This window comes from Alligator sinensis, unplaced genomic scaffold (genome assembly GCF_000455745.1).
Source record: "Alligator sinensis unplaced genomic scaffold, ASM45574v1 scaffold469_1, whole genome shotgun sequence".
NCBI classification, from domain to species: Eukaryota; Metazoa; Chordata; order Crocodylia; family Alligatoridae; genus Alligator; species Alligator sinensis.
The window spans coordinates 3,269,071-3,294,500 of record NW_005841934.1 but is presented as its reverse complement, the minus strand read 5'-3'; the positions used below and the strand labels follow the sequence as shown (position 1 = coordinate 3,294,500).

Genomic DNA, 25,430 nt, shown 5'->3' with positions numbered 1-25,430 from the left:
CCCCCACCCCCTCTTCAACCAAGGACTTGGACTCTGCTTCTCTTCCCCACCTGGAGTCCAACCCTTCCACTGAGTCTCTTTCTCCTGCTGCCATTGTGAGTGTGTGTGTGTGTGAGAGCCAATAATTTCATGGGGCTGTGTGGCGTGTTGTCTGTTTAATAAAACTGTTATTTGACTAACTTGGGTTATATAAAACCCTAAGTTGGGTTTTGCCTTCCTATGGTTTGGCCCTGCTCCAATCTCTGCTCCTCATCCCTCTAACTTCTGTCTCACTTCTGCCTCTCCTGCTTCTGTCTCACTGCCACCTCCAGCCTCCAAACTCCCTCTTTTTTTGCCACTGTCTTATCCCCACTGCCTTTTCCTTTTACCCTGAGCAACTAGGTTTCTGCCTCAGTTTCTTTCCTGGCTGTCTCTTCCTTGCCACCACTTATCTGCCTCCCCAATCTCTAAGCTATCAGCCTGTTTTCAGCCCCAAACTCCCAGGTTTTTGCCTCTTTCTCTCTTTCCTGGCTGTCTCCTTCTTGCCACCACTTATCTGCGCCCCCCCCCAATATCTCAGCTGTCTGCCTCAGTTTCCAGCCCCAGTCTACCTTAAGTAACCCCACGCCTCAGTTCCTCAGCCAGCTTCTCTGTAGTCCACCGGTTCTAATCCCGGTTCTGGCAACTTTCACTCCCTACACTTTAACTCTCTCACCTTAATCTTCCCCCAGGTACCCCAAGCACACACATATATACCATGCCATCCAAGTTAGGAACTTACCTGTGTGTATGTGTAGGTGGGGTGTGTGTGTGTATGTATATATATATGTGTGTGTGTATATATATATATATATATAATGTCATTGTGTATGATATACGAATTAGTGATCTGTGTCTAACTGTTGGGGTGTATAGTGTATGTGCTTGAATTGGTGATAGGTATGCATGTGCTTAGGCTGGTTTGGATGTGTATGTGCCTGAGCTGGTAGTGTGTGTGTGTATGCACCTAATTGATTTGTGTGTTTGTATATGTGCAATTGTGTCACACCCTCCTGTCTAACAGTGTAATACTGAGATCCTGAGAGTTGGCCTGACCCCACAGGGCAACAAAGCGAATTCTCAAGATGCTCTAGAATGACAGGTGGGAGATGTTCCTTTAAGCACCATAGCAGAATGTGTGACTTTTTGGAATTAAGAAACATCTTGACCTCAGAGTAAATGCTCTAAGGCAGGGTCCCCTTTGGCAGGGGCAAGGACAACCATCCTGTCTCTTCTCTATCCTCCAGCACAAGCTTCCATCTCTCCTCCAGCATATTTCCTCCTGAGGCATATATGCTTATACTCATATATTTTAATAGAGGAGACTGTGCAGATAGGCTGCTCACCCATGTACATGGCATAGAAGGGCAGGCGAGCACCTACCTGCCCGGACAGTGCAGCTTGCTGGGGGTGCCCACCCATGTGCCCAGTGCAGGGGGGCGAGGGAGGGGAGTGTCTGCCCATGCACGTGACCCCTGGGCACTTTGAAGTTGGACAGCCCTGTGCTATGTAACAACGGCTAGGATAATGCTACTCCATGTTCAGCATCTGGGCGTGAACTGCAGCATCTTTGAGAAAAACATGTATTGTTAATGAAATTACTGCAGTGATGGAGAACCCTGCACAACCGTAATAGGGGATTAATAAATAAAACCATTGATTGGAAAGTTGTTCCAACAGCTAACTATTCACATACAAAAAAGCAAAGACTATATCTTTCTTCAATTCCTTGATGAAGATTCTCTATTTATAATTACTTTTACAGGCAAATGTATCATTAATCAATCCATTAAACTAGTTTTTAATCCACAAATGCAGTGGAGGCAATACTTACCTGCACAGAAAATAAAGTGCTGGACCCTCCAGATTAAAGGCCCGGTGAAAGTGTTAAAAGCCCTACCTACTGGAAAAGATTGCTTTCCCCAGACTGCCCTTCTTCACAATAGCACTTTCTAGTGCTGTTTGTAAAGTGCATTCAGGTTAGAAAGAAGCCAAACAGATGTAATTAGCTTATACAACAGCACTACTTATCTCTATGCCAAAATGCAGCGGGAAAATATAAATGCATGAATGGGGGAAGATTATAGGATGACACTTTGCACCTGTTATGTAGTTCAACAACCTGCGTGACCTGCAGCCGATGTAGCAGTGTTAATTGCCTACATGTGAAAGAGATGGGATGTTCTGGACCAAACCAAATCCTATTATCTCACAACTACAAATCATACTGGAATTTCTTTTTTTTACCTCAAGTATTTCCATATCAATTGTAATGAATAATTTGGTGCATCTTCTTAGGGAAATATGTAAATTACTGTGTAATCACAATATTGCAGCAAACAAGATAAATGCAAGAATGATCACCTAAACATCTAATTAGTTTCTCTACACAGTCAGATTTATGCTAGAGCTTCTAATTGCAGCCTAACATTTTAATGAAGGTTTCAACATTGCATAAATAAGACTGACAAACTATAAACAATATTCATTTATTTTATTTATTCCTTTGCTCAAAAACAATTTACCTTTGTAAAACTACTGCACACCTGCTAGGGAAGATATGTTTATGCGCTCTCTGCTACAAATCTAAAGAATTGCCATTATAAATAGCAATGGAAGTACCACAAGCAAATATGGCTGATCCTTTGATAGAAGACAATTGCAAATGAAAACCCCTAGGGATATTTAACATTTTAATATTTAGTCTGAATAGGTCAACAATGCATTTTATGAAAGGAAGAACTGAAAAATGTAAACAGTTTTCTTCAGATAGCCTTTTCATCACGGAGGCCTGCATCAATTTTCTCCTGAAGTCAGCTAGCTCCCTAAATACTCTGCATCCGGGTGGCTCGGTGGTTCTGCAACAGGCACTTTTTGACAAGAGAGCCTGGAAAGCCACGCTTCTTTCCCAGACCTGACGTTGGGGGCCTGCAGCCTAAAATCTTGTCGCCTATCTCCCAATTATACAAGTTAGTCTAATAAGAGAGATTACTTCATTACATATACCTTGCTCCTAGCATCTTTTCTTTACTTTTTAAATACAAATCTTGTTTGCTTTTGAAATGTAAATGTAAACGTAAATGTTGGAGACTGTTTTGGAGACAAGGGCTGGTTTTTGTTCTGATTTGATACCAGCAGCATACAATCACTTCCTCTCTTTTGTAGACAATTTCTGTACAGTATTTTTAAGTTGACAAGAATGATTTCCTGCCCAAAGTCATGTGTACTGTAGTGATGTTTTATTTAAGACAATGAGGCCGCACCTTCACTGTTCAATCTTTCCCCCTCCAGATGTATCCCTTTTCTCTGCAAACATTTTTTCTAAGACACTGCATGTTCAACACTTACTTGGAGGGGAGGATTTATGCCAGAGCCCAGAAGAAGGCCCCATCCTTCTCAGAACAGCTAGTTCTTCAAAACAGACTCGCCCACAGCTGCAAGGTAGGCAGCTAGAACGTTATGGCCATAACATAGTCAAACATCTGCGGATAAAACCGGACTGGAGTTCGCAAACATGCCAAAGCGCTAGCCAAGAAGAACAAGGATAGGCAGGGCATGTTGGACATGCAGCCTTAGGGAACAGAAATCTACTGCTTGGTTTGGTACTTTTTTAACCTGGTCTTGAAAACCAGTATACATCGTGCAGAGTCCAAGCTTCTCTCTGACCCACAGACTTCCTGGTGGTATTTTTATTAACACAAAATTAACAATAAAACAATAACATTCATCTCAAGCTTTCTTCCCAGATTGCCTGTGCCTATATTTAGTCTCAGGACTGCTTATGCTCACAATAGCCTCTCTAGAGATTCATGTCCATCCGTCCCAAACTTGCATGACATAACAAACATATTATTTTTATTGAATGTGAGCTTATGGACTCCTTTGTTCCATGCTAAACAAGTAAGACATGGGAAGACAGTCTCCTGAGGCACACTGCTTGCAATCCAGGCAAACAGAAACTCAGCATTATCCAGAAAGTCCACATTCTCAGGGTGAGAGGTAACAGGCAGACACAGAAATGTATAGCAACAACTATGCAGAAATGCCATCATTTCAGTATGGTAAATCCAGTCGCTTCTGAACACCCTCTGCATCAAAACGGAGCTACTCCGTATTAACCTACGTTGGCTAATTTTGAACATGCTGCTCACCCTGGGATTGGGATATGCGTGTTCGAGAGAAACCTTTTCTGTCAGAATATCACTACTTTTCCCTTTTGTTTCTTGGCACAATGACATTCTTATAGACAGGAGCCCATGGATGAAAAACACATGGCAATTTTTCGGTAGGGTGGGGGAGGAGAAGAGAAGGACACACAGGTTAGTGTTTTATGAATTAAAGAAAAATAAATGATGCAATTTATATTACGTAGTTAGCTTTAATAAATGCAACTCAGCTCTGCAAAGGTACCAAAAGAATTAGAAGGTGAAATTTAACTGGGACAAGCAAAAGTTCAGGTATTCTTGATGACTGGGTTCTTCAGTGTTAAATTTAATATGGATTTAAAGAATGATTTATTTTACTTCTCTTTCTTTAATCACGAAAGCAGGGAAGATTTTTTTTTATGCGCTGCTCTGCTACTCTTTGTTTAATCCTGCAAATCTTTATCAATGCTCTAAAGCAATTCTGTTGCAGGGTGTTTGATTTCCATAATCCCTAAAGCAGAGACATTTATATTTTATGTGAACTGGTTCAGAATACTTTGAAATTTATAACATTGAAATAGTCTCTTACCCTGGATAGAACAGAGATGTAAAGCAACAGAAAATCAGTGTCATACCATTGATTATCTCAGGGGGGGTTTTGCCAGTATTTTTTAACCAGTATCTTCTATGAATGGTCCTGTCTGGTAATGATTCTTGGGGTAGATGGAGCTTCACGGTGTGACGATCTGCTGTTCCATTAGTAAAAAAATAAAACAAAACGTGTAGTGTTGCAGTAATTATCATAAAGAAGTAAGGTTACAGATTACTACATTGTATTTGACACAATAATTGTACATGCAACCACTGCAGAATTAAACCCAGCATTTAAGCAGAAACAAGCAGATATGAACTTGCTGTATGCGTACACGAATACATACATCTTCCATGCAGCCTCCTTGGCACTCTGCTTTCAGAATTTTGTACCTGATTTTTCTAGCAGCATTTGGAGGAATGATAGGCCGATCTTCTATGTGTTGAAGTCAATGACAAAACTTTGATGGGTTTGAATGATGCAGGCCAGGTCTTGTATGAACACTTTAAAGGGAATTATTTCAAACTGGTGTAATTTTCTAAAGAGCCTAATTATGTGCAGATCAATTTATTTGGCTTGCCCCTTTACCTATTTCTTTACTCTTAGAAATCTGTGATTTAGCAACATCTTATAACCTAATAGAACAGACTTTTCTGCTGGATCCTGCAATCAAAGGAACTATATATATAACAGCATTTATGTAAAAATTGCAAAAAAAATGTTAAACTCGCGAAGTCAACACTCAGGAGTTAGGAAATGCTAAAGTAAAGTGGCTTCTGCAGCCTTTGTTCAGGCCGCTTAGAGAGAGATGCACACATTAGAGAGTCACAGCGCTAAAGACCAGAAGAGAACACCAGCATCACAGGGCATTAAACTTCACCAGTTACCCCTGCACTGAGCTCAGTAAAATAGAAACAAAGGATAGGTTGGGACCCACGGGATTACCGAGTCAGGTTCTTTGCAGTCCCAGGCAATCACATTCTTTAGAGCTTTTTATAAACTGATCTCTCATACAAATAATTATGATTTCTGCACCCTCTACTCCTGTCAGGAGGCTGTTCCAAACATCCTCGTTCTGATACCTAGAAACCTCCCAGGTCCCAGCTACGTTTATTCGTGCCACTTCTTACCCATTTGTTCTTGTACCACTGTTGACACTTCACTTAAATAGTGCTGCTTCCTCCTCAGCTTCAACTCCTTTATAGAACTTTACAGAACAATCATTTTGCATCTCGGCCTCTGCTTTGCTATGCTAAACAAGCCAAGCTACATTTCTCCCCTCTCCCTTCCCCTGACCATCCTAGTAGACCTTCTTGGCGTCTGATCCAGTTTCTATCAAGCATGTTTCATTAACGCAGTCCTGCTTTTTCATGCCATAAATGAACATATTAAAAGAAGGCTGAAAGGGGACAGGGCATCTCTTTATAAATAGTTCAGTGGATTAAACATCAGGGAGGGAGAAGAACTGGAATTGAGATTTTTTACCCATCAGAGAAACTAGATTCCAGAAGAACTTTCTAAAAGGATTTCTTGTCCCCACTGCTTCTTCCTGTTTTTAAGATGGATCTGGATTAGTTTATGTAAGGAAATATATGAGACGGTTTCCTGTGATCGCAAGTGGCTGGACTCAGTGGCCCAGGAGGTCCCTTACAGTCTCATATTCTCAGGATGCAACATTACTTTATATAAATAGCTCTGTTATATGGTCCTTCTAACATAGCAATAAAGTCTAAAAAGCATCATTTTTTGTTGGATCAGTGCTTGTTTAGAAAAGATATATGTTAGCTACCACGCTGAGGAATAAATGAGAACCTCTATTATTCTTTGCATTTGTTCTCCAATCAATATCTATAAAGTTAAAGTCTTCTAGAATGACAGCTCCTATCTGTACTTATCTCCCCAGTTTCTCCGCAATCTTTATCCATATGAAAATCTGACTCAGAGGGTCTATACAGCAACTTTAACAGCTCCTCAAAACTAGCCCTTTTTCCATTCTTTCCCACAGTGATTTTGAACCAAACCAGTTCTGTTTTACCCATGTTCTCCATTCTGATTTCTTTATGCTCTATCACCTCATTAATGTACCATTTCCCTCCTTTTTACATGTATTTCTGTTTCCTGCTGTAGTCACCACTCTGTTTCTAGTCTAAGAACTGCCATGGGGCAGAGGATTAAGGGGGCCTGGCATGGTATCCCCTAAGGCTGGGGAGCCTCTAGAAAGGAACCCTAGCTGGGTTATCTGAGCCCTCTCTGGGAGTACTGGGCCTTGGCCCTGCAGCTTTGTCACTGCACAGAAGCCAGGTCAGCCCTTTAGAGGTGCCAGTCTCCACTGAGGAAACTGGGCTGGGCATCAGACAAAGAAGAAAAGAGAAGGCTTGGGGGACTAGATGGAAGCCTATAAGTATATAAGGGGTGTGCATTTTAATCTTTGTTTTGGTGTACAAATAACTTAGTTGCACAGAGATGGTTAAAAGTTTCTAGCAATGGTAGAAAGCCATATTTTCCACTACCCTGATTCTAGCATTAGTTTCCCTAAAACCTGCTGAGCTGGCTAAAGTTTGACAAAGTTATAAGCAATGGAAAAAATGGAAACATAATAGAAAGTGTTAGCCATCTTCAACGTTGTGTGTTCATAACAGGGCACGAAAGTGTGTCTGCTCCCTTTACGAGCAGAAGAAGCTTAGCTAGAGAGCCCTGAGAGCTAGGCAGGGCTCCACAGCTGCAGGTAACCTGGGCAGTGGGCTAATGAGGGAATTAGCCTGCACCTGCACTGGTCAGCTGGCTGGAAGGAGACAGGGCCCTGGGCACATATAAGCCCCAGGGTTGGGGCTGGCTGGAGTTAGTTTTCTAGCTATAGCCAAGGGGAAGTAGCTCTTGCAGAAAAAGCTACTTGGAGCTGCTGGGTTGCCTGTGCTGCTGCAGGTAAGACTGGACCCTAGGAGCTCCTAAAGTACCTGGGGCTAGGAGGCACACACTGCTGAGGGAGAAGCTTGCCTTCTTAAAGGGGCAGAGTGTGGCCTCCAGTCTCATTGTTACGGTTATGGTTATGTTGTAGCCCAGGGGCTTGTATTCACGTTATGTGGACTGGGATGAGGCTAAGTGGGGAGGAGGAGGAGCCTCATTGGGGCAGACTACTGTGCAGACAGCCCAGCATTGGAGAGGGTGCAGAGACAGGGCTGCAGGGCTCCCAGCATCTAAAGGAGGCTGAGCTAGACTAAGGCCTCATCAAAAAGGACAATGTTTAAATACCACCTGGGCAGCATGGGATGTGGTAAAGAGAAGGTTTTGGAGCCGTGCATCTAGCCCATAAGGTTTGGGGTGTCTCGCAAGGCAGCTACTTATAACAGGACATAGCGAGGGGTCTAAGTATCCGCAGGGTTTCATGGGGTCCATCAGGGCCGTGATTGCGCAGCAACCTGAGGGCAGCCTCCCTATCTATATCTTAACCAACAAGACATGGCAGATGAGACTACAAAGCGCCTGCAGGATGAAGCTGGCACGGTCATGGAGTCCTAGGGGCATCACGGCCATCCCAGTATTGCTAAGATATCTGTTAATATTAATCTTTTTCATTATGATTTTATGGTAGTATCAGTTGGGGAGATAGGATGGCACAGGAAGAAGCAACGACTATTTAAACATAAATATTACCTGTTAGCAATCTTGACAAATAATCATGACATCAGAGGTTGAGAGACTTATGTAAAAGCTACCTGCAGCTGGAAGTTGCAGCTCTAAGCAAACAGTTTGATGCTACAGTTAACAGTCAATCCTTCTTTGCAAGCTGTCGGGCACAAACACCCTTCTTCAGGCAAGGAGGATGCCTGAAAAAGGGTGTTTGTGCCCGACAGCTTGCAAAGAACAATTTTTCCAACTAATTAGTTGGTCTAATAAAAGAGATCACATCTACCCAAAGAACCTTGTCCACTTGTGTCCTTAGGCCAACATGGCTACAACCAACACCCCCGAACCAGTCAATCTTTGGGTATTCTTCCATGTGGATTCTTACCGTTTTGACTTGCAGTTTGATTTGTTTGGTGAATATTTTCTTTGTCTCCCTGGTCTAAAGGCTCGGAGCATGGCGAGGGTGACAGTTCAGACTGCTCAGCATGCTGTAGCAATTCGCTTCCCTTTTCTAAGGTTGATTGTTGGCATGATCTATTACTCCGGCTCCCCACAGGTTTTATCTTTAAAGGGAGGGGGAAGAGGGAAAGGAAAGAATTATTTAATAATATGCAATATAAATTACTCTAACAAACTACTGAAAAAAACAAGTGAAACACTGATATGTGATTGTTTATTTTTCATCATAAATTTTCCACAGTAACTTTTGAGTGAAGGAAGACACTGAAGTGCCTCTGTTGCCTCTCTTTGCCTTCCAACTGCTTTCTCTGATTATACACCCTGTGCCTGTAAGTTGGGAGAGGGGAGGGGAAAAATGAAGGTAGTAGAGGGCACCAAGCCAGAATCCACTTTGGGTTAAGCCAACACAAGTTGATTCCATTCCTCACATGTAGGAAGCTGATATTTCAAAAGCACATTGCCAGTATTATGGAGAGTAACAAGGTTAAAAAGTTTGGGGAGCTGCTTCTATAGTACGATTCCCTTAAATGGAGGTTCTCTTCTGTGTTTGTGCCTAAAATCTCTAGGGGCGTAGCTTGTCTTGCCTAAATTCATTGTTTCTGGATGCCTGACTTTGCAAGTGAACAGTTTATGGCGAGGAGGGACTGTATTCTGGAAAGTCCTGACAATGAAAGTTTGGGGAGCTGTAATTGCTAATTGGCTAAACACGAGCTGGCAGCACGGTGTCAAAACCGTAATGCAATCTCCAGGTCTATGAAGGGAAACGTTGAGTAGGAGTAAGGAGATTATATCATCTCTGTATTTGTCACTAGCAAACACACAACTGGAATATTATGCCTAGTTCTAGCATCTGTAACTGGGGGGGAAGGATGATGATGTTGACTGGCTGAAGCAAGATCTGAGTCCCAAAAATAATTCAAAGATTGAAGAAAAAATTCCTCAGTCTCAAAGATATTATTAGAATATGTTCATTTTACAGAGAGTCACAAGGGTGACTTAAGCAGTCTGTAATACCTATGTGGGGAAACAAGCACGATCATAAAGAGGGTTTTCCAATCTAGCAGACAAAGGTATAACAAGACCCAATAGCTAGAAGCTGAAGCTAGACATTCAGACTAGAAATTTGTTGTAAACGTACAAATGAGGGTAACTAACCACTGTAGCAACTTACCAAGACCTGTGTATTCATGATACTGGACACTTCCGAATCAAAATTGGTTCCTAAAAAATGTGCTCTCGTTCAAACGGGAATTTAATTCAGGGAAGCCTTGTTGTTTATGCAGGACAAAATGTCAAACTAAAAGGTCTCGGCCATCTCCTCTGGCTTTATGATCTATGTGCCCCTTTCCCATGAGAACATTCTAGGAGCATACTTGGAAAATACTTTGCTTTTGGTAAACTTACTACTTATTTCTAATCTGAACTATGGTGCTGGGTTTTTGGTTGTAGCCGTGTTGGTTAATGACACAGGCAGGCAAACACTTTAGCCCTTCTTCTTACCTCTCCAGATGCCCTGGTACTAAGTCTTCTGCCAGAAGGTGGAGGTGGTCCAAGGACCTTGGATCCAAATGCAATGTGTGACACATCTTGAGTTTTACAGTGGCGGATACTGCCTTGTCCTCTATTAAGTAACTGGTCTATTTGCAAGGATTGATTGGGGGAGGAGGGAAAGAAGACGGATTTAAAAGAACTGGCTTTAAATGATCATTATGCTTTAGACTGAGTGTAATTATAGGCAGAAAATATCACAGTATTTAAATAGAAACAGAAGTCTTAAATTCCTCTGTTCTTACTCTTATAGTTGCTTGGAAATTATTTTTACAAAACATACAGGAAATAACTACATAGAAAATAACAAACGGGAAATAAATCCAAGAAATAGCTATGTTTCTCTCTAACAACCCCCAGAGGTATAGATTCCGGCATTATTTTACTGCTAAAAAAATTCAGATGTATATGCCTTTTCTTTACCATCATATAATTTACCCACTTGAAGCAAAAAGCTCCTGGTCAATATGATATACTTTTGAATTTAAAAAGCTGTTTAATTCTGTGGTTGAAAAACAGGACTAGTTACAGGTATCATGTTTTCTCTACATAACAACGAAAGAATGATGACAGAACGGCTAAGTCTGAATCAGGCAGAAGAAACAGCTCAAATCAGTCAAGAATCAAAGTACAACAGTAGTTAGTTAATCAAGGTATTAATTACAAATCTGAAGTAACTGAAACAAGAATCACTTCTCTTTCCTTTTTACCATCTGAAGTTCCAGAGCCAGCTCAGTTTCTAGTGCTGCCCAGCAGTGCTGTGCACAGACCTGAGCAACTTCCCAGTAATTTTTAAACTCCTTTGTAATGAATCTCTAACTTAAAAAAAAAAACAAATTCCCCCAACATGTTGACAATATTTTTAAACAGTTAAAATGCTGTCAGCTGAACAGCTGGTCAAAGCAGGAGAAAACAGAGATGGAAATTTTGCGTATGAACCTAGTGGTAACTGGCTTCGCGGAGGCACACAGAGTTATGGGCAAGAGGCTTTTTCTTTATTAAGGTTCTCCTAACATTACCTTATCAAAGTCTCCCTTCTAAGGATGATAAAGATGGAGGACATCTTCATAACAATAATACACAGCTCAAGAAAAAGCAATGCTAATAATGCAGTTTTGTGGAAAAAGAGACACTTTTCTCCAATGTAAGTTGATCTCCATTTTCTGTCTTGAGATGCAAAATTTCTGTAAACCATTAGTGTTAAAGCAAAATATGCTAATGTCTAAAATTCACAACAAAGCTAGTTAAATGAAGTCGGATCTATTTGACTTTCATATTCAGTTAAAAAATGTCTGTGTTCATACATTCACCAGCACGTGGCTTAATTCACTGGTAAAATAAAACAAGAGAAGCCCTTGTATGCCATGAGCTTCTTGTTCTCCTCTTCCTTAGCTCATATTCAGTTGCTATTACTAGCTGCCGTTTCAAAGATAACCCTCTGCAGTTTACATCAATTTCTTTAATTTGCTGACTGCTTTGGGATGCTGTCCACATGCCAATTATAAAAGCTGATTAACATAAAAATCTCCGTTTATGATCACATGAATTAACTGCAATTAATTGCCTACATCAACACATACCAGTCACCTGCCATAATGAAAAAACGTGTGTAGTTAACAAATAGATGTGATCAAAAAATAATTTGGGTTTTGGTTAGTAAACAAGAAAAAAGTTTAGTGGACTGAAAAGTTTTTAATTAAAAACTGTAACTTAAACTTATCAAAGCTGGCATGTGCAAAAAGGCCTGCTATCTGAACTCTGAAAGGAGGAGCATCCAGAAGCACTCATATTATATTCATAGTGCAAGGTTAAAAATAAAGATTAGATTAAACCTGTAGCTCAAGGCATTCCATTTTTTGCTAACTAGAGAAAATGAACTTTGGGCAGGTCAAGGATGTTACCACTAATTATTTTGCCACATTACCAAGGGCTACAAGTCTTTGTAGTTAGATGGTAAAACCTGAGGGCTCCGTCTAATTGTCTTCTTTTGAATAAACGCTCATTTCTCTCTCCGGCTACATCATTCTCATTATATTAGTCATTTAAAACTTGCATTTTCCCCCAAACCCACAGCCTGACCAAAAAAACTGCTGATTTGTGAAATCCTGTCACTGTGAGGTCAAACTCCAGCCTTCTCTGCTTTCGAACAATACAATCCATTTGAAACTTTTTACCACAACTCTGGCTTGACCGTGTCTGGGCCAGAAAACACTACAAATATCATCTGTTTCTGAATATTATTCTTTGCTGTTCGCATAACGATACTTACCCGTACTTGTTTAAACCTGTTTTGAACGGTTTTGTATTCAGCAAGGGCCCCACACTGCTCTCGTATCAAAACAAATGATAAAACTCCTATTAGCTTCAGTATCCTAGGATTGAGCCCTCAATTACTGAAGGGTTGAATCAAAACAGGGCAAAAGGTTAAAAAATTTACAAAAAGTATCAGACATCATCCATAAGATAAGGGCAGGGGATTAAAAAGAGTTTTCTGAGTAAAATATGCAAGAGTTGGTTAAAATGAAAGGAGGAGGTGGGTTTTTTAAAAAAAAAAAAAGAAAGGAAATGTAAAAGCCTCCTTTCTCCCACACTATCAAAAGCGTATTTGAGCAGTACAGACTTGCATTCAGTTGCCACCTTTTCTGACATGTGAACTTTATTAGAATAAGCAGAGAAAACGAATGGACCTAGTGAGCAGGAAGTCGTGTCTTGCTGGTCTCCTTCCCTGTCATTCCAGTCCTTGCTGAAAAGATCCATTCTGTCAAAGCCCCTAAACACATGAAGCTAACGGAGATGTACTAAACTAGGGTAACAACTACCACCAGAAACAAAACCAACTTCAGGAAAGAAGTTCAACGTCTGTTTTGTAGGAATAAGGATGCCTTAAGTTTCCTAGTGCCCATTACCAGTAAGACCTACACCTGAGTACAACACATCTGTCGGGTCTCTAGAAGCTGGAGGCCAAGCGCACGTAGCAGAAATGCTGCAACCTTCTAATTTATCTGAAATCCTTCTCTTTAACTATCCAGCAGCCCTCCAGTTAGCTATAAAATCTAGTTTAAAGGCACCAGAGAGAAATGTGGACTATGCCGAGAGAGTTGCAAGGACCATCAGTGCGGCTGTCTAGCCACTAACTGTCAATGAGAAACCCTTCTAGGCTCTGTTGGGTGGAGATGAACTATGGGCCACTTTCCAGCTGTACTCAGAAGCTTCTCCTGTGGCCCAGCTCCAAACTCAGAACACCAACAGCCCACAAATTAATTAATCCTACTTGTATATGGCACCCCTAATTTCCAAGATAGCCTTCTAGCTGTGTCTGAACATACTGGCCAAGTACATACAGAAGCAAAAGGCTTCGCCCAAGAACATCCTCCTGCAGCAAAATGCCAGCAAGCAGATATGACGTACAGACCTGAGGCATCCAAAGAACTGACTCCTGTTTTGGGCAGTGCTGCCACAGCCAGGTCACCCGGGACAGACACCCGAACTCTGGAGCCCCGGGAACTGCGAGAGATCGGACAACTGAACCCGGCCCTAGCGTGACTGGCTTCCTTGTTGGGGGAAGTGAACGACAAGGACGGGGTTTCCTCACCTGTAAGGCTGCGACAGAAGTACTTTCAAGTGCCTCTCACAGGCCTGTTGTCAGGATAACTGAGAGGATTTGGAAGCAAAGGGCTGGACCGTGAATAGGGAGAGGTTTGGCTGGCATCAGGATGCAGCCTTTAAACTGCTCTTGTAACTCATGTAGGTCATTCTGGACCAGGTTCATATTACAGCTACAAAACCTATTATGTTATTTGGTGGATGAAAAATTAATTCAGAAGATGTAAGAACAGGAAAAAACTGAGAGAAATACAGGAAAAAAGTTCTGTAGAACGACATCTGAATGTGGGCATGCTACATGCATCTTTGTCAAAAAGGCAACTTTTTTCTTCCTTAGAAGCAGCTAGATAACTTTCCAGGGGGGTTTACTGTTGCAAATGGACTTTAAATAATAGTTTTTTTTGGAAATAATGGATGAGTATGCAAAACTAGATTTACATATATTTATGAATATTAATTTTGATATTGTATGCTACCAAGGAAGCATGTTTTCTTTCCATTTCAGTTTATTTAATTTATCCGATGAAAATTTAACTATTGTCGAAGAAAAACAAAAGCAAGCAGTGAACCGGGTCCCTCCAGTATTTGAAATGTATATGCAGCATGAGAAAAAGGTTCTTGTTTTAAATTAGCTGGGCCATAGGCAGTCGTAGCACTGAGAGAAAACCAAGCAACATTAGTAGTATCATTAGTTTTGATGCAGACATTTTCACTGTATTTGTTTTAAGTAGATAAAATACTTTTTCTGTTTTTCCATTCCTACAATCGAAAAGTATAGGTCAAATGAAATACGGCTGCCCTTTCTTTGTATAAGTGAGGGTGGGGGGAAAAGTCTAATGTTCTCTGGAAATGAAAGCTCTCAGGCAAACTGAATACTAATTTTTCAGTAAATTACTGGTTTTGATTTGTGCTTAGTGGACCACTACATCCTGTCATTAGTGAGTTGAACTGCTCAATTTCCATAACCAGACTTGATATTGTGTTCAATTAAATTGAGGTCCCATTAATGAAAAAAAAATTACTTCCTACAGTTCTACATTGACTAACAGTCATTAGCTAATACGGGCTGGGAATTGAAGGAATTAGCAGTGTAAATTTTTAGTCAAATTAGACACAATGATTTACTGAATACATGCTGGTTTTATTAATTTCATTTAAAGCATTCAAAACACTACTGCTTCTGAACAGGTTACATTTCTATTTGTAATTCAAGAAAATGAATCCTACATAACAATTTATAAGCTGCAGCATGCTCTTAATTTTCAGAAACAACGTATGTATGTTCATGAACTAAAAAGAATCTATGCAATATGCTTGTCTGTTCTTTTCTCATACTGCACATGCATTCAGAAGCAAATGTTGTGATTTATGTGAACATAGTGTTGTGGCAATGAATATTATTCACATTCACTAGTGACTGTTCAAAGATCTTTTTAAGTTTCTATGTACTCAGTCTCAAGGCGATGAAGGTGCATGCTACCAAGGACCTAGTAGGAACAGTCCCTGAATGGAGACTCTTCCATGTTTCTGTTCCACTTGAATAACATATGATCATGAGATTAAATGGAAAACGTTCTCCAATGAGAGTCCAGCTTCACCACCTCGCTAAGACACAGTGACGTATTACTTGCTAATTCATGGGCAGGCTCAGCTATAACATCTATCAAGAATTTTTAGCTCAGGAATAAAAAGAATTAATTAATAGTTCAGTTATGAGTTCTCCAAATACCCTTTTACTGCAATGCATCATGGTGTCCTTGAACTTTAAAGTAAAAAGATGCTTAAAATTCTTGGGGTAGCCTTGAATTTTTATTCAAACATTTAATTAAATGTCTTGTAAAATTAAACCAGAACAGGCTGTCATGGGAAAAATGGAATAAAAATAATGAATAATTACAACTCTCTCAACCCTAAGTTGTTATCTGAAATTATATTTTAAAATAAGTCCTGTTACCTTTTTGTTTATGTATATTTTTCACAGGCATATGATACTAACATAATATTTTAATTCTTAATGACTGTATTTTGCTGCAGGTTTTTAATAAGGCTATTTTTGTTGTTACAGAATTGTTTAGAAAGAGAAATAACTTTTGTAACAAGAAGTGAAGAGATGTGGCGCATAGTCTTGGCGCTTGGTCTCTGCCAAGCCTCACCTTAACAGCACATAAAATGTTATGCGCATGTCCAGTGTGGACACGTAAATACAGAACCAGGCATGTCATGTGGGAACAGACCAACAGTTCAGTTAAAGCAGTGCGTCTCAGAGGGACGGCAGGGTAGCATTGCACCTTGGGGCACCTAAGCCTTGGTCAAGTGTCCCCATCACCATTTTGAGGCATGGGACACTGAATATATGTGATGCTGTATTCATGTCGCATATGACACTGTGGGTGCTTTAATTAGAGCTGAGAGAGCCACTCTAATTAAAGCACCCTGCCCCCACCCTGGAGCATGTGTATAGATGCCCTCAGAGACGACCTGGTTCAGAGAGGCCTATGCTTTTGCAGCCAAGTGTCTCTGACAATGACCAAAGCCAGGATTTTCAAACCATGGGGTAAGAACCCTGCAGTAAGGACTTGCAGAGATGCTTGCAAAGCAGATTGTTCATCCTCAGCTCAAGAAAGACTGGCAAAATTGTTAAGCATGCAGCTTAATATCCCTCCCCAAATTTCTACTGTCATGAAATAACTCTGGATATTGTTGGTCTCTATACAAATTTTCAACCTCTTGGAATCTCAAGCTCAATTTAATCACATGGGTCAATTATCTCCTTCTAACAGTTTCTGTAGTGATAGAAGTTATAACTTAGAGGTGCTAATTTAAAGGTGCTCCCAAACAGAAGACGGAGGAAGGTGGGAATTGGGAGATGGACCCTGAATTAGGGAGCAGTTCTTTAGTCAGCAAGTTGGGGTCTACAGAGGTAGCCTACTGATCCACAATTAAAGTTTGTTCAGTTCTTCTTAGCCCTTGTATGCCTGTATTTACTGAATCCAGTGATCACTACAGGTTTTTCCACTGATTTTACTAAATATCCCTTGCTTTGCTCTGCTTTTCAAGACGGAAAGAACAGAAAGTCTTGATTTGCTTCTCTGTATCAGTATATATACCTTTTTAGACTCGTAGCATCCCTATATCCCTTTTGTGAACTGAGTGGCACCCTGATTCAAAAACTAATTTATTTGGTATACTACTAACCTGCTTGAAGGAGGAGGCACAGTTGGCAGCAAAGAACCCACAGCTGCAGTGAAGAGGAATGAGCCTGCACTTACCTTGCTTATCTCCTCTCTCCCTGAGTCCCCTTCAAAGACTGTCACAGCACCCTAGGATGCTGTGGCACCCCAGTTGAGAATCACTGCTTTATACCATTCATTATTATATACACTTTTTGATGGTAAGCAATGCAAAGCATTTCAGGCAGTCTCCATACGAGAGTATTTCCTTGCCTCTGATCATTCTTGCTATTCCTTTTTTGCCCAGCCTTACAATATCCTTTTTGAGGTGAGCTGACCACCAGTGTACGCAGTATTGCAAGTGAGACTATATAACCAGTTTTATTTAAATGCCATAATCTTCAATATTTGTTCACACCATTCCTTATGTATCCTCACTTCTTGAAAGACTTTTAAAATTAAGCAATACACACACTAACGCAAAACCTTAGCCCTGATCCCTCCCCCCCCCACCATTAACTCCTTTTTTTCCTTTTTCAGCGTTGATGATGGGTTAGGGATGTAAATATCATTTAAAATATATTAGTTTAATCACCTCTAATTATATCAGTTAAATGATTAACAGATAACACAGTAGCTCAGACATAGCTGCTGATGGGAGCTGCTTCCGGAGCCCTTTGATAGAGGGGAGGAGGTGGCAAGCCCAGCCAGACTGTGAAGCCCTGTGCTGGGAGGGAGGGAGCACCTGTGAAGGAGCAGCTAATTGCTTAATTGCTGAGTTGCTAGGCTTTGGGTACTAGTTCCCCTCCCCACTCTCTCCTGCCTGCCCTGCTGCCTTCTGATTCCTGCTTGGGCACCACGCAGCTTCCCATCCCCGCTTCTCTGCCAGACTGTGCCTGCCCTTAGCTAAAGGATAACCGGTGGGCTAACCAGTTTTCACTACACTTATCGGTTAAACAATTGATCCTTTAATCTTTCACATTCCTATGATGGTTACAGCCTTTCAGATCATGAGCTCCCTGATGTTATTCTGTTTTAAATACCCATGTACATTTTTAAAATGACAGCACCGGATGCACAAACATCAGAATTTGCATCCCCAAGGCTGTACTCAAGTATATTTTATTGTTGTATTTCAGAGGCTTGCAGCCACGTGCTCAAGACCACATAGTGGTCCTTGCATCTACAAAATGCAGGCACATTTTTCCACGCACAGTTTTAAGCAAGTGCAAGTGAAGTCAAAGGTAACGAAACTGGACTCCTAGTTTTATAGGTAACATGAGCTGTATCTGTTTAGCTGTATGAACATTACATTACAGTAGGTCCCACAGAGAACAGTTTCAGTATGACAGCATACCTGATTCTGATGAAGTTAAGGGATGACTTCCAAATCTTGTTTCTGGTTGGCGAAGTTTAGTCATGTTCAGCAGCTGTGTAACTTGTGGCACATCTAGATTTAATTGGCAGGCTCGAGGAATGACATCAGTGGGTTCATTAGCTGTGAATAAACCATGCATCTCTAAAATTAAAGGCAAAGATGTTTAAGCCCAAAATGTAAACTATTATTAAACTGACAAGTCTGCAAATGACTGGGCTAACTATGCACTGCGTTTATTACTTTGATGAAAATTAAGCTTAAGTTAGAATACGTCATCGTTCTCATTTTCAGCTAGGCTGAGCATGCAAAATTGTATTGAAATCAGTGGTAGCAGTAGGTAAAGGAAGAATTACTGAAGAAGCAAATAACTGAGCCCTAATAATACTAGGGATCTCCACTATTCAATCTTGGCTTTGGTGTTCAGAAAAAGTGCAGTAATTTGTTTGCTTTAAAAATAAGAGTGTTCAAAGCAAGAGGCAAGGTGCCCTTGCATCTCGGAACCATTTCAGTCTACATTATATTACAGCTTCTAAGCAGCAAACTTTCAGACCCTGATTAACTGGGTCTGCTTTTTCTTTTTACCTTTTGCTCAATTTCAGTTGCTTCTCTGGTGTAGCACTCAAAGATTTTGAAGCTCTAACAAGCCACCCTCTGCATCATCCATGTTGTCCTATAATGTAGCTTCATTTAAAGGGAATCACAGTACTTGCAAAGGGAAATTGCAGGTTAAAAATGGAGTCTGGTGTTTCATACTCTGTGCTGTTTTCATAGTCTCAAAGTCAAATAGTCAATAGTGCTATAGTGACGTAGCATCATGTGTAGATGCACCCTTAATCACATATACAAACATTACAAATTAATTTATAAACCCAATTTTTTGTTAGCTGTTGATGACATCAACACAGTACTAGGTGGTACAAAACCAAAGTCTTGTCAATTCAAGTACTACTGAAGCTTGACTTCCTATCACAGGTTACTAGCTCGTCCAGTAAGCTTTGCCTCAAGCTGATCATTTTTTGTATGAACTGGAGCATATTTTTAAAAAGATTAATTTAAGAATTTTAAGCATTAGAGAATCAACTATATTGCTAAGTAAGTTGACTGCAATGGCTGATTACTCTTTCTACCTTATTTCTAGCCTGAATTTGCCTAGCTTCAGCTTCAAGCTTTGTATTTGATTTCTCCTTTTCCTGCTAGACTAAAGTGCAGCTAACCATTAAAATCTCTCTCTTTTTGAAGAGACCGATCAAGTCACCTCTTAACCTTCTCTTGCATTATCTACATGAACTGACTTTTCTAAGTCTCTCTCTATAGTGCAAATTTTCCAGATGTTGAATCATTCTTGCAGTGTTAAGAAAAAACCCTTCACATTTTTTATAAGATAGAATCAAACTAAGTCATATTAGCCTAGTTTCCATAAGCAGCATGTGGGCAAGGAAAAAATCAAATCATATGGATAAAGGAAGAAGAATCCGGCAGTAAGCTGTAGGTGCACTTGTCATCTTTAACTAAAAAGGTATCTTCCTACAACCTAGTTTAATAAAGTGAAATACTAAAACAGGAGTGGGAATGAACTTCAGCCTCTAGAGAAATATTCTTAAATCTTTGCAATATGGAATCTACTTATTCACCTAATACTGGACTTCAAAGATCCCTATCAGCTTTCAACCTTCATTTTCTAATCCTGATTAAGCAAACATAAAGCTGTTTCTTGTTTTATACTTAAACCATAAACCCTTTGGGAAAGGGACCATATTTTTCTTACAGGCCCGGACAAGGAATAGCACAATTGGACTCTGGTTTTCTTACAAAAAAGTGATAAAACAACAAATATGCCAAGATGGTTAAATAAGAAAGCAGTGCTCACTGCTTAAATGATTTTTTTATGCATCTTCAAGACAGATTAGGGTAGAAACTAGAGATTAGGCCTAAAAATGTAGTGATATAATGAAAAGCTGTCAGCATAGTAAAATATTTCTTTCCCTTTCACCTAATTGCTCTTGCATGGAAAATAACTTTCCAGGTGCTAATATGAAAGAAGATCTCCAACTCTGAACCTGGAAACAAGAATAACCACTGAACATACACACAGAGCTAGCACCTCAGCAGATATAAATCATCTTAACTTCGGCACTTTCACTGGACTTAAATTGATTTAAGCCAGCTGAATATCTGGTCCCTGCTTTTCTTAGATAACAAGCCAACTTTGATCAAAATATTAAAAGTTAATTGAAAGTTTATAAATAATAATAATTATTGTTAATCTATAATTGAGAATATAGTATGGGGCTATTTTAATGCAACTAAACCCTGGGCAGTTTCCTAATTGTAACATTTCTCTAGATAAGGAAAATTCATAATTGCACAGAAAATATTAATGCCCAGGAGCTGTGTAATAATCACAGAATGTGATAATCCAAAATGCAACACAGTGCCATGCATGCAATTTATTAAAACTGTCTACTCATTCCATTACCCACATCACACTTTGAATTTTGCAGCTCATTAAGGACATTTTTACACTGGCTTAAAAACTGGAGAATGGAAAGGAGAAACAACATGTAGTGCTAGTATGGAACTTAATTAAAACTAGTTAAGTACCTTTAGCATCATATGTACCAACTGAGACCATACTGGACTTTCTGATTTAGTTCATGATTCATTCTGCAAAGAATAATTTGTTCTAAAAACCTTATCACAAAAAAATGTGAACTAGCTTCATGGTGTCCCATTTCTTTATACAGAAGATGAATTCACTACAACCTACCACGAGTCCACACTGAAAACACAGTATTCTAACAGCCAATTAAGTATGTTGTAGGCACTTGCTATCTAATCTAATACTAAACAAAGATGGAAAATGTTACCCTGAGCCAGCTTTGATTCAACAGTTGAACAATCCACTGTCACATCAGTTGAAATAAGGACATTGCCAATTGTCTTTTTTCTCAGTATCCCCTTTCAGCTGTCAGCCTCGGAAGCCACTCAGTGAAGGTTTGAATATGACAGACATAACAGATACTGAAAGGGATGCTTGCACACACCACACTGGTCTGTGAAGCAAACAGCAGTCCTTCAAAACAGAATCTTTTACAAACTTAAATAACCTGGATACAACAGCACCAAGCAGAATGCCTCTCTGATGTCTCTTTGGACAATTAAGAATAGCTTGGATTGGGATGCTGCGTGCAATCAATGTGATAATACATAAAAAGGCACAGTGTGTTAAGTCATGGACAGACACATTCTTTAGAACAACCTCTGTAGCAGTCTACACGGTTCCAAAATAGATATAATTACTGCCAGTTATCTATAATCACAATCTCTTCACAACTTGGGCCATGTGAATGCTGACACTGTTTCCTCTATTGAGCTTCAGTGGCTACTATTCACATGCAAGAGACTGTACCAGATCACTTTGAAAAGCACAAAATCAGGTGAGGTACTCAGGGAGTTAGGTGCTTTAAAGCACTTTAAAATCCTCTACCACCCCTAATGTTCAGGGCCTTTTCTTCCTGCTTCCACTACCCTGCCCAGGCTACCTACTTAGTGTCTCCCTCGATGTTCCTCATCTGCCCCCATGCGTTTTCTCCCCAAGCTGTGAGATGCATTGGGAGGACTTTTCACGTACATCTATTGAGTACTCCCTCTGTTCAGACTGCTCTTGAAAATATGCTAATATGTTTTGTGTGACACCTTTCAAAATGAGTCCTTGAGGAATTCATGCTACCTAAATTGATAAGAAAACCCCCAACTCTATATGCTGGTTTTGGAACTTGTCATCCTATTACCATGTTCATCACATGTCCAATTTATTCTGTAATTTTGTCTAATGAGAACCATGGCTCCCTCTACACTTTTTGCAAGGCTCAGTAAATATTTTGAAAAAGTTTTTAATAATAATTAAATTAACCAACTATGCACTGATCAAGAAGGGGCGTTTTGGGCTTAGCAACAGATGACCCTGCAACAGCCCAGAGGGGCCCCTGCAACAAGGGTGACAGCTGTACTAGCCTTCATGAAAGGCTTAAAACGGGCTCTGGGCAGCCTCCAGATTGAGAGTTTACTGAGTCTGCAGACTGGGTTCAGTGTTCTCCAGGAGATTTCCTGGGACACAGGAAAGGGAAGGGAAGGTCACTGCAAACTCTTGGTTTCTCATTTCCTCAGCTGCAAAATTGCTGCAATATTACTTTCAACAGACCTGGACCATACTGCAGATAAGCCTGCTAGTAACTGTGAGGGGCACAGAGACTACAGGCACATACAGACTATAGAGACTACAGGGGCATGATATCTATGACAACATGATGGGGTTAGACATTTCCCTTTTCTTATGGTCTTGCCCCTGTGAATATGTCTGGTTATTTAAAGAAGGAAGCCTCCATCATTGGTTAATGCTCCAAGATGCACTGAATTTGGGAACTGGTGAAATATAGCTCATTTGATTGTTTTGCATTTTCTTCTAGACTACTCTGTGAAATCCTTTTCTGGGCCAAAATAATCAAAGGAATTCTAACCTAAAAGAGGTTTGATGAAGCTGATGCTCTATAGCAGGGGTTGGCAACCTATGGCTTACAGGCTGGGTCTGTCCTTCCAAGTGACTGCATCCATGGACCCCTGGAGTCTGGACAGTAGTGGCATTTGCTCCCCACCCCTCCCAGGATGGAGCACGGTAGTGGGTGACAGGCACCAGTGCCGAGAGTGCCAGATCCAGAGAGGGCACCTGTAGGTCCCCTCCACCTGCTGCAGTGTAGCTCCTTGTAGCAAGTCCCTCCTCTTAACCTTTCATTCCTCTGCCCCAAACTATTTTTACGTGGCTTCACTGGTGCTACCCTTTACCCTTTTACTGGTTCTGTTGTCACTGCTTTCACTGTTGGCAGCAGTCAGTGACAACAGGCAAGAAGAGCAGCTGGGGAAGCTGCAACAGGGGGACAAGAGCAAGACAGCAGCTCCCAGCTCAAAGCAGGGAAGGCTGGGGCTGTGGCAGCAGGCGGTTTGGGCACTACAGAGAGTTATGCCTTTAGAGCAGCATCCAGGAAAGCAGTGGCAGTGCCACCTGCCAGGGTGCAAGCAGCAGCTCACCTTTGCCTTAAAGGTTGCCAACCCCTAGTCTACAGAGCTACATATACATGCATTTATCTGATGTAATCTATACTCCAAGAATACATAGGCATGGCCTATACTCCATTTTTCAAGAAATCCTTGAAATGTTTAATCCAAAGACTGATCCAAGAAGCTTTTGATTCTGTAACAGGAAAATTAATGACAGCACTGCAGGATATTATCTATAAACATACCATCCCCTTCAGCTGTATCTTGAGGCTTTGATTTTAAAGTGAAGATCTTTCTGAGTTTACAATTAGCTGAGATAATGATTCCATCCAAAGACTGAAAGACAGCGCCTTTGAATATTTCACTGGTGAACGCTACTAAGTCAATACACAGATTACACCACTAGAAAAGAGAAACAAAACATTTTTAGTTCAATTCTCAAATTATTGCACTACAGTGATAACGTTTAACTCTCTACTATTCAAAACTGTGGTATGGGATTAGTCACTGGCAGTTTTCTATTATGCCATTGTGTTTTGCTATTTAAAAATATTATCTCAGTTATTACTGTTGTATTTGTACCTACAATAATCACTATATCCAGAAATCAATATCTGCACATAAACTGATGACTGCATACTCAAATGAGCACTAATACCTGGAATATCCACACAGAATGGTTTTATAGCTATTAACTGAAGAAAACAGTTAAAAAAATTGTTAACTGCTAGTGCTTTGATAAATATTTTTTTGCTTTCAAAATTACTTTTTTTTTTTAACTTCACTTTAGTGCCTCAGTATTTCTGCAGACTATGCTAAAATGCTGTTTGATAGCTTGTACTAATATAGCTCCAGGTACTGACCTCTCAATCCTTCTTCCAAGCAATGAAATTATAAGGGCCTTAGGTGCTTTAGGAAATTATCCTGTTTAAACAATTTTTTAACTACTGAATTGCTAACTTGATGCCAACCAAGTTTGCCAGAAAGATACCAGATGTATAGTAGATAATCATGTCACATATGACCTGTTCTTGTCCAAGGTTGTCAGCAAAGTTGAGAACAGCATCATGACCAGATGGTTAAAATTACTGTTTAAATACAATTTCTTATACAGACAAAGCCTACAGGACGATTTTCCCAGTAGGGTCATAAAACATTGTGACAAAAATTGTATAGTATCGCTGCACTAAATGTTCTTGTATTGTTCCAATAGCTTCTGCACCTGTCAGTTTCGATTTTATTCTAACAGGTTAACATCTGCATGAGGCTCATTTTTGTATAGTATTGATAGATAAGTAACTGAAAATTTCTCTTGTGTGGAATATAATACAAATCAGTATTCTCCTAGAAAACAGAAGGGGAAAAAGAATCTATTATAAAAAAAAAAACCAATTTCTAAATATCAAATGTAAAACATTATTGGGGGAGGGGAGGCGGTAGAAATCAGGTGCACACTTTAAATCTACTCCCAGCCAACCTTAGACGAAAATGGCATCCATTATTGTTCAGCCCCTAATTCTGGAAGTTCAAAAAGGTAAGGAATACTTATGAATAAACTACGCAATGGAACAGAAATGCAAATTTTAATCATAACTGACATTTCTAAGTCTACTGCTGGAGAAGTTATCTTGCTCAAAAAATGGCATCACTTATAAAACTGCAGTAGAGCAATCAACATGTAAGAATACAAACCATGCTCCACCTGGCTTCCATGAATAATAAGAGATGTATTTGGAAACAGCACTGAATTACGCATGACAAATATTCCCCTATTTATACAAGACTAACATGTTTATAGAAATACTGATTTTACACTGAAGAGAGGAGCCACCAGTAATGAT

General features: G+C 40.1%; 1 protein-coding gene and 1 long non-coding RNA gene across 11 annotated transcripts in view; one reads left to right on the top strand and one right to left on the bottom strand.

Moving 5' to 3' along the window:
* Positions 1–25,430, bottom strand: part of CUNH3orf67 (chromosome unknown C3orf67 homolog) — a 120,297-nt gene that overhangs the window by 54,086 nt on the left and 40,781 nt on the right. For 7 of the 10 annotated variants that reach the window (XR_003093063.1, XR_003093064.1, XR_003093065.1 and 4 more), the window contains exons 7-11: positions 23,835–23,991; positions 18,517–18,678; positions 10,339–10,475; positions 8,765–8,942; positions 4,799–4,912 (exon numbers count right to left, since the gene is read on the bottom strand). Coding sequence is in view for 6 of the 10 variants with exons in the window: in XM_006019626.2 (XP_006019688.2) it covers positions 4,799–4,912; positions 8,765–8,942; positions 10,339–10,475; positions 18,517–18,678; positions 23,835–23,991 (748 nt within the window). In the remaining 4 variants the exon portion in view is untranslated. Of the gene's footprint in view, positions 1–4,752; positions 4,913–8,764; positions 8,943–10,338; positions 10,476–18,516; positions 18,679–23,834; positions 23,992–25,430 lie in introns of those variants that run through there. The other 3 variants (XM_025199005.1, XM_025199006.1, XM_025199007.1) reach the window with 3 other exon arrangements.
* Positions 1–25,430, top strand: part of LOC112549583 — a 231,558-nt gene that overhangs the window by 178,514 nt on the left and 27,614 nt on the right. The window lies entirely within an intron of this gene.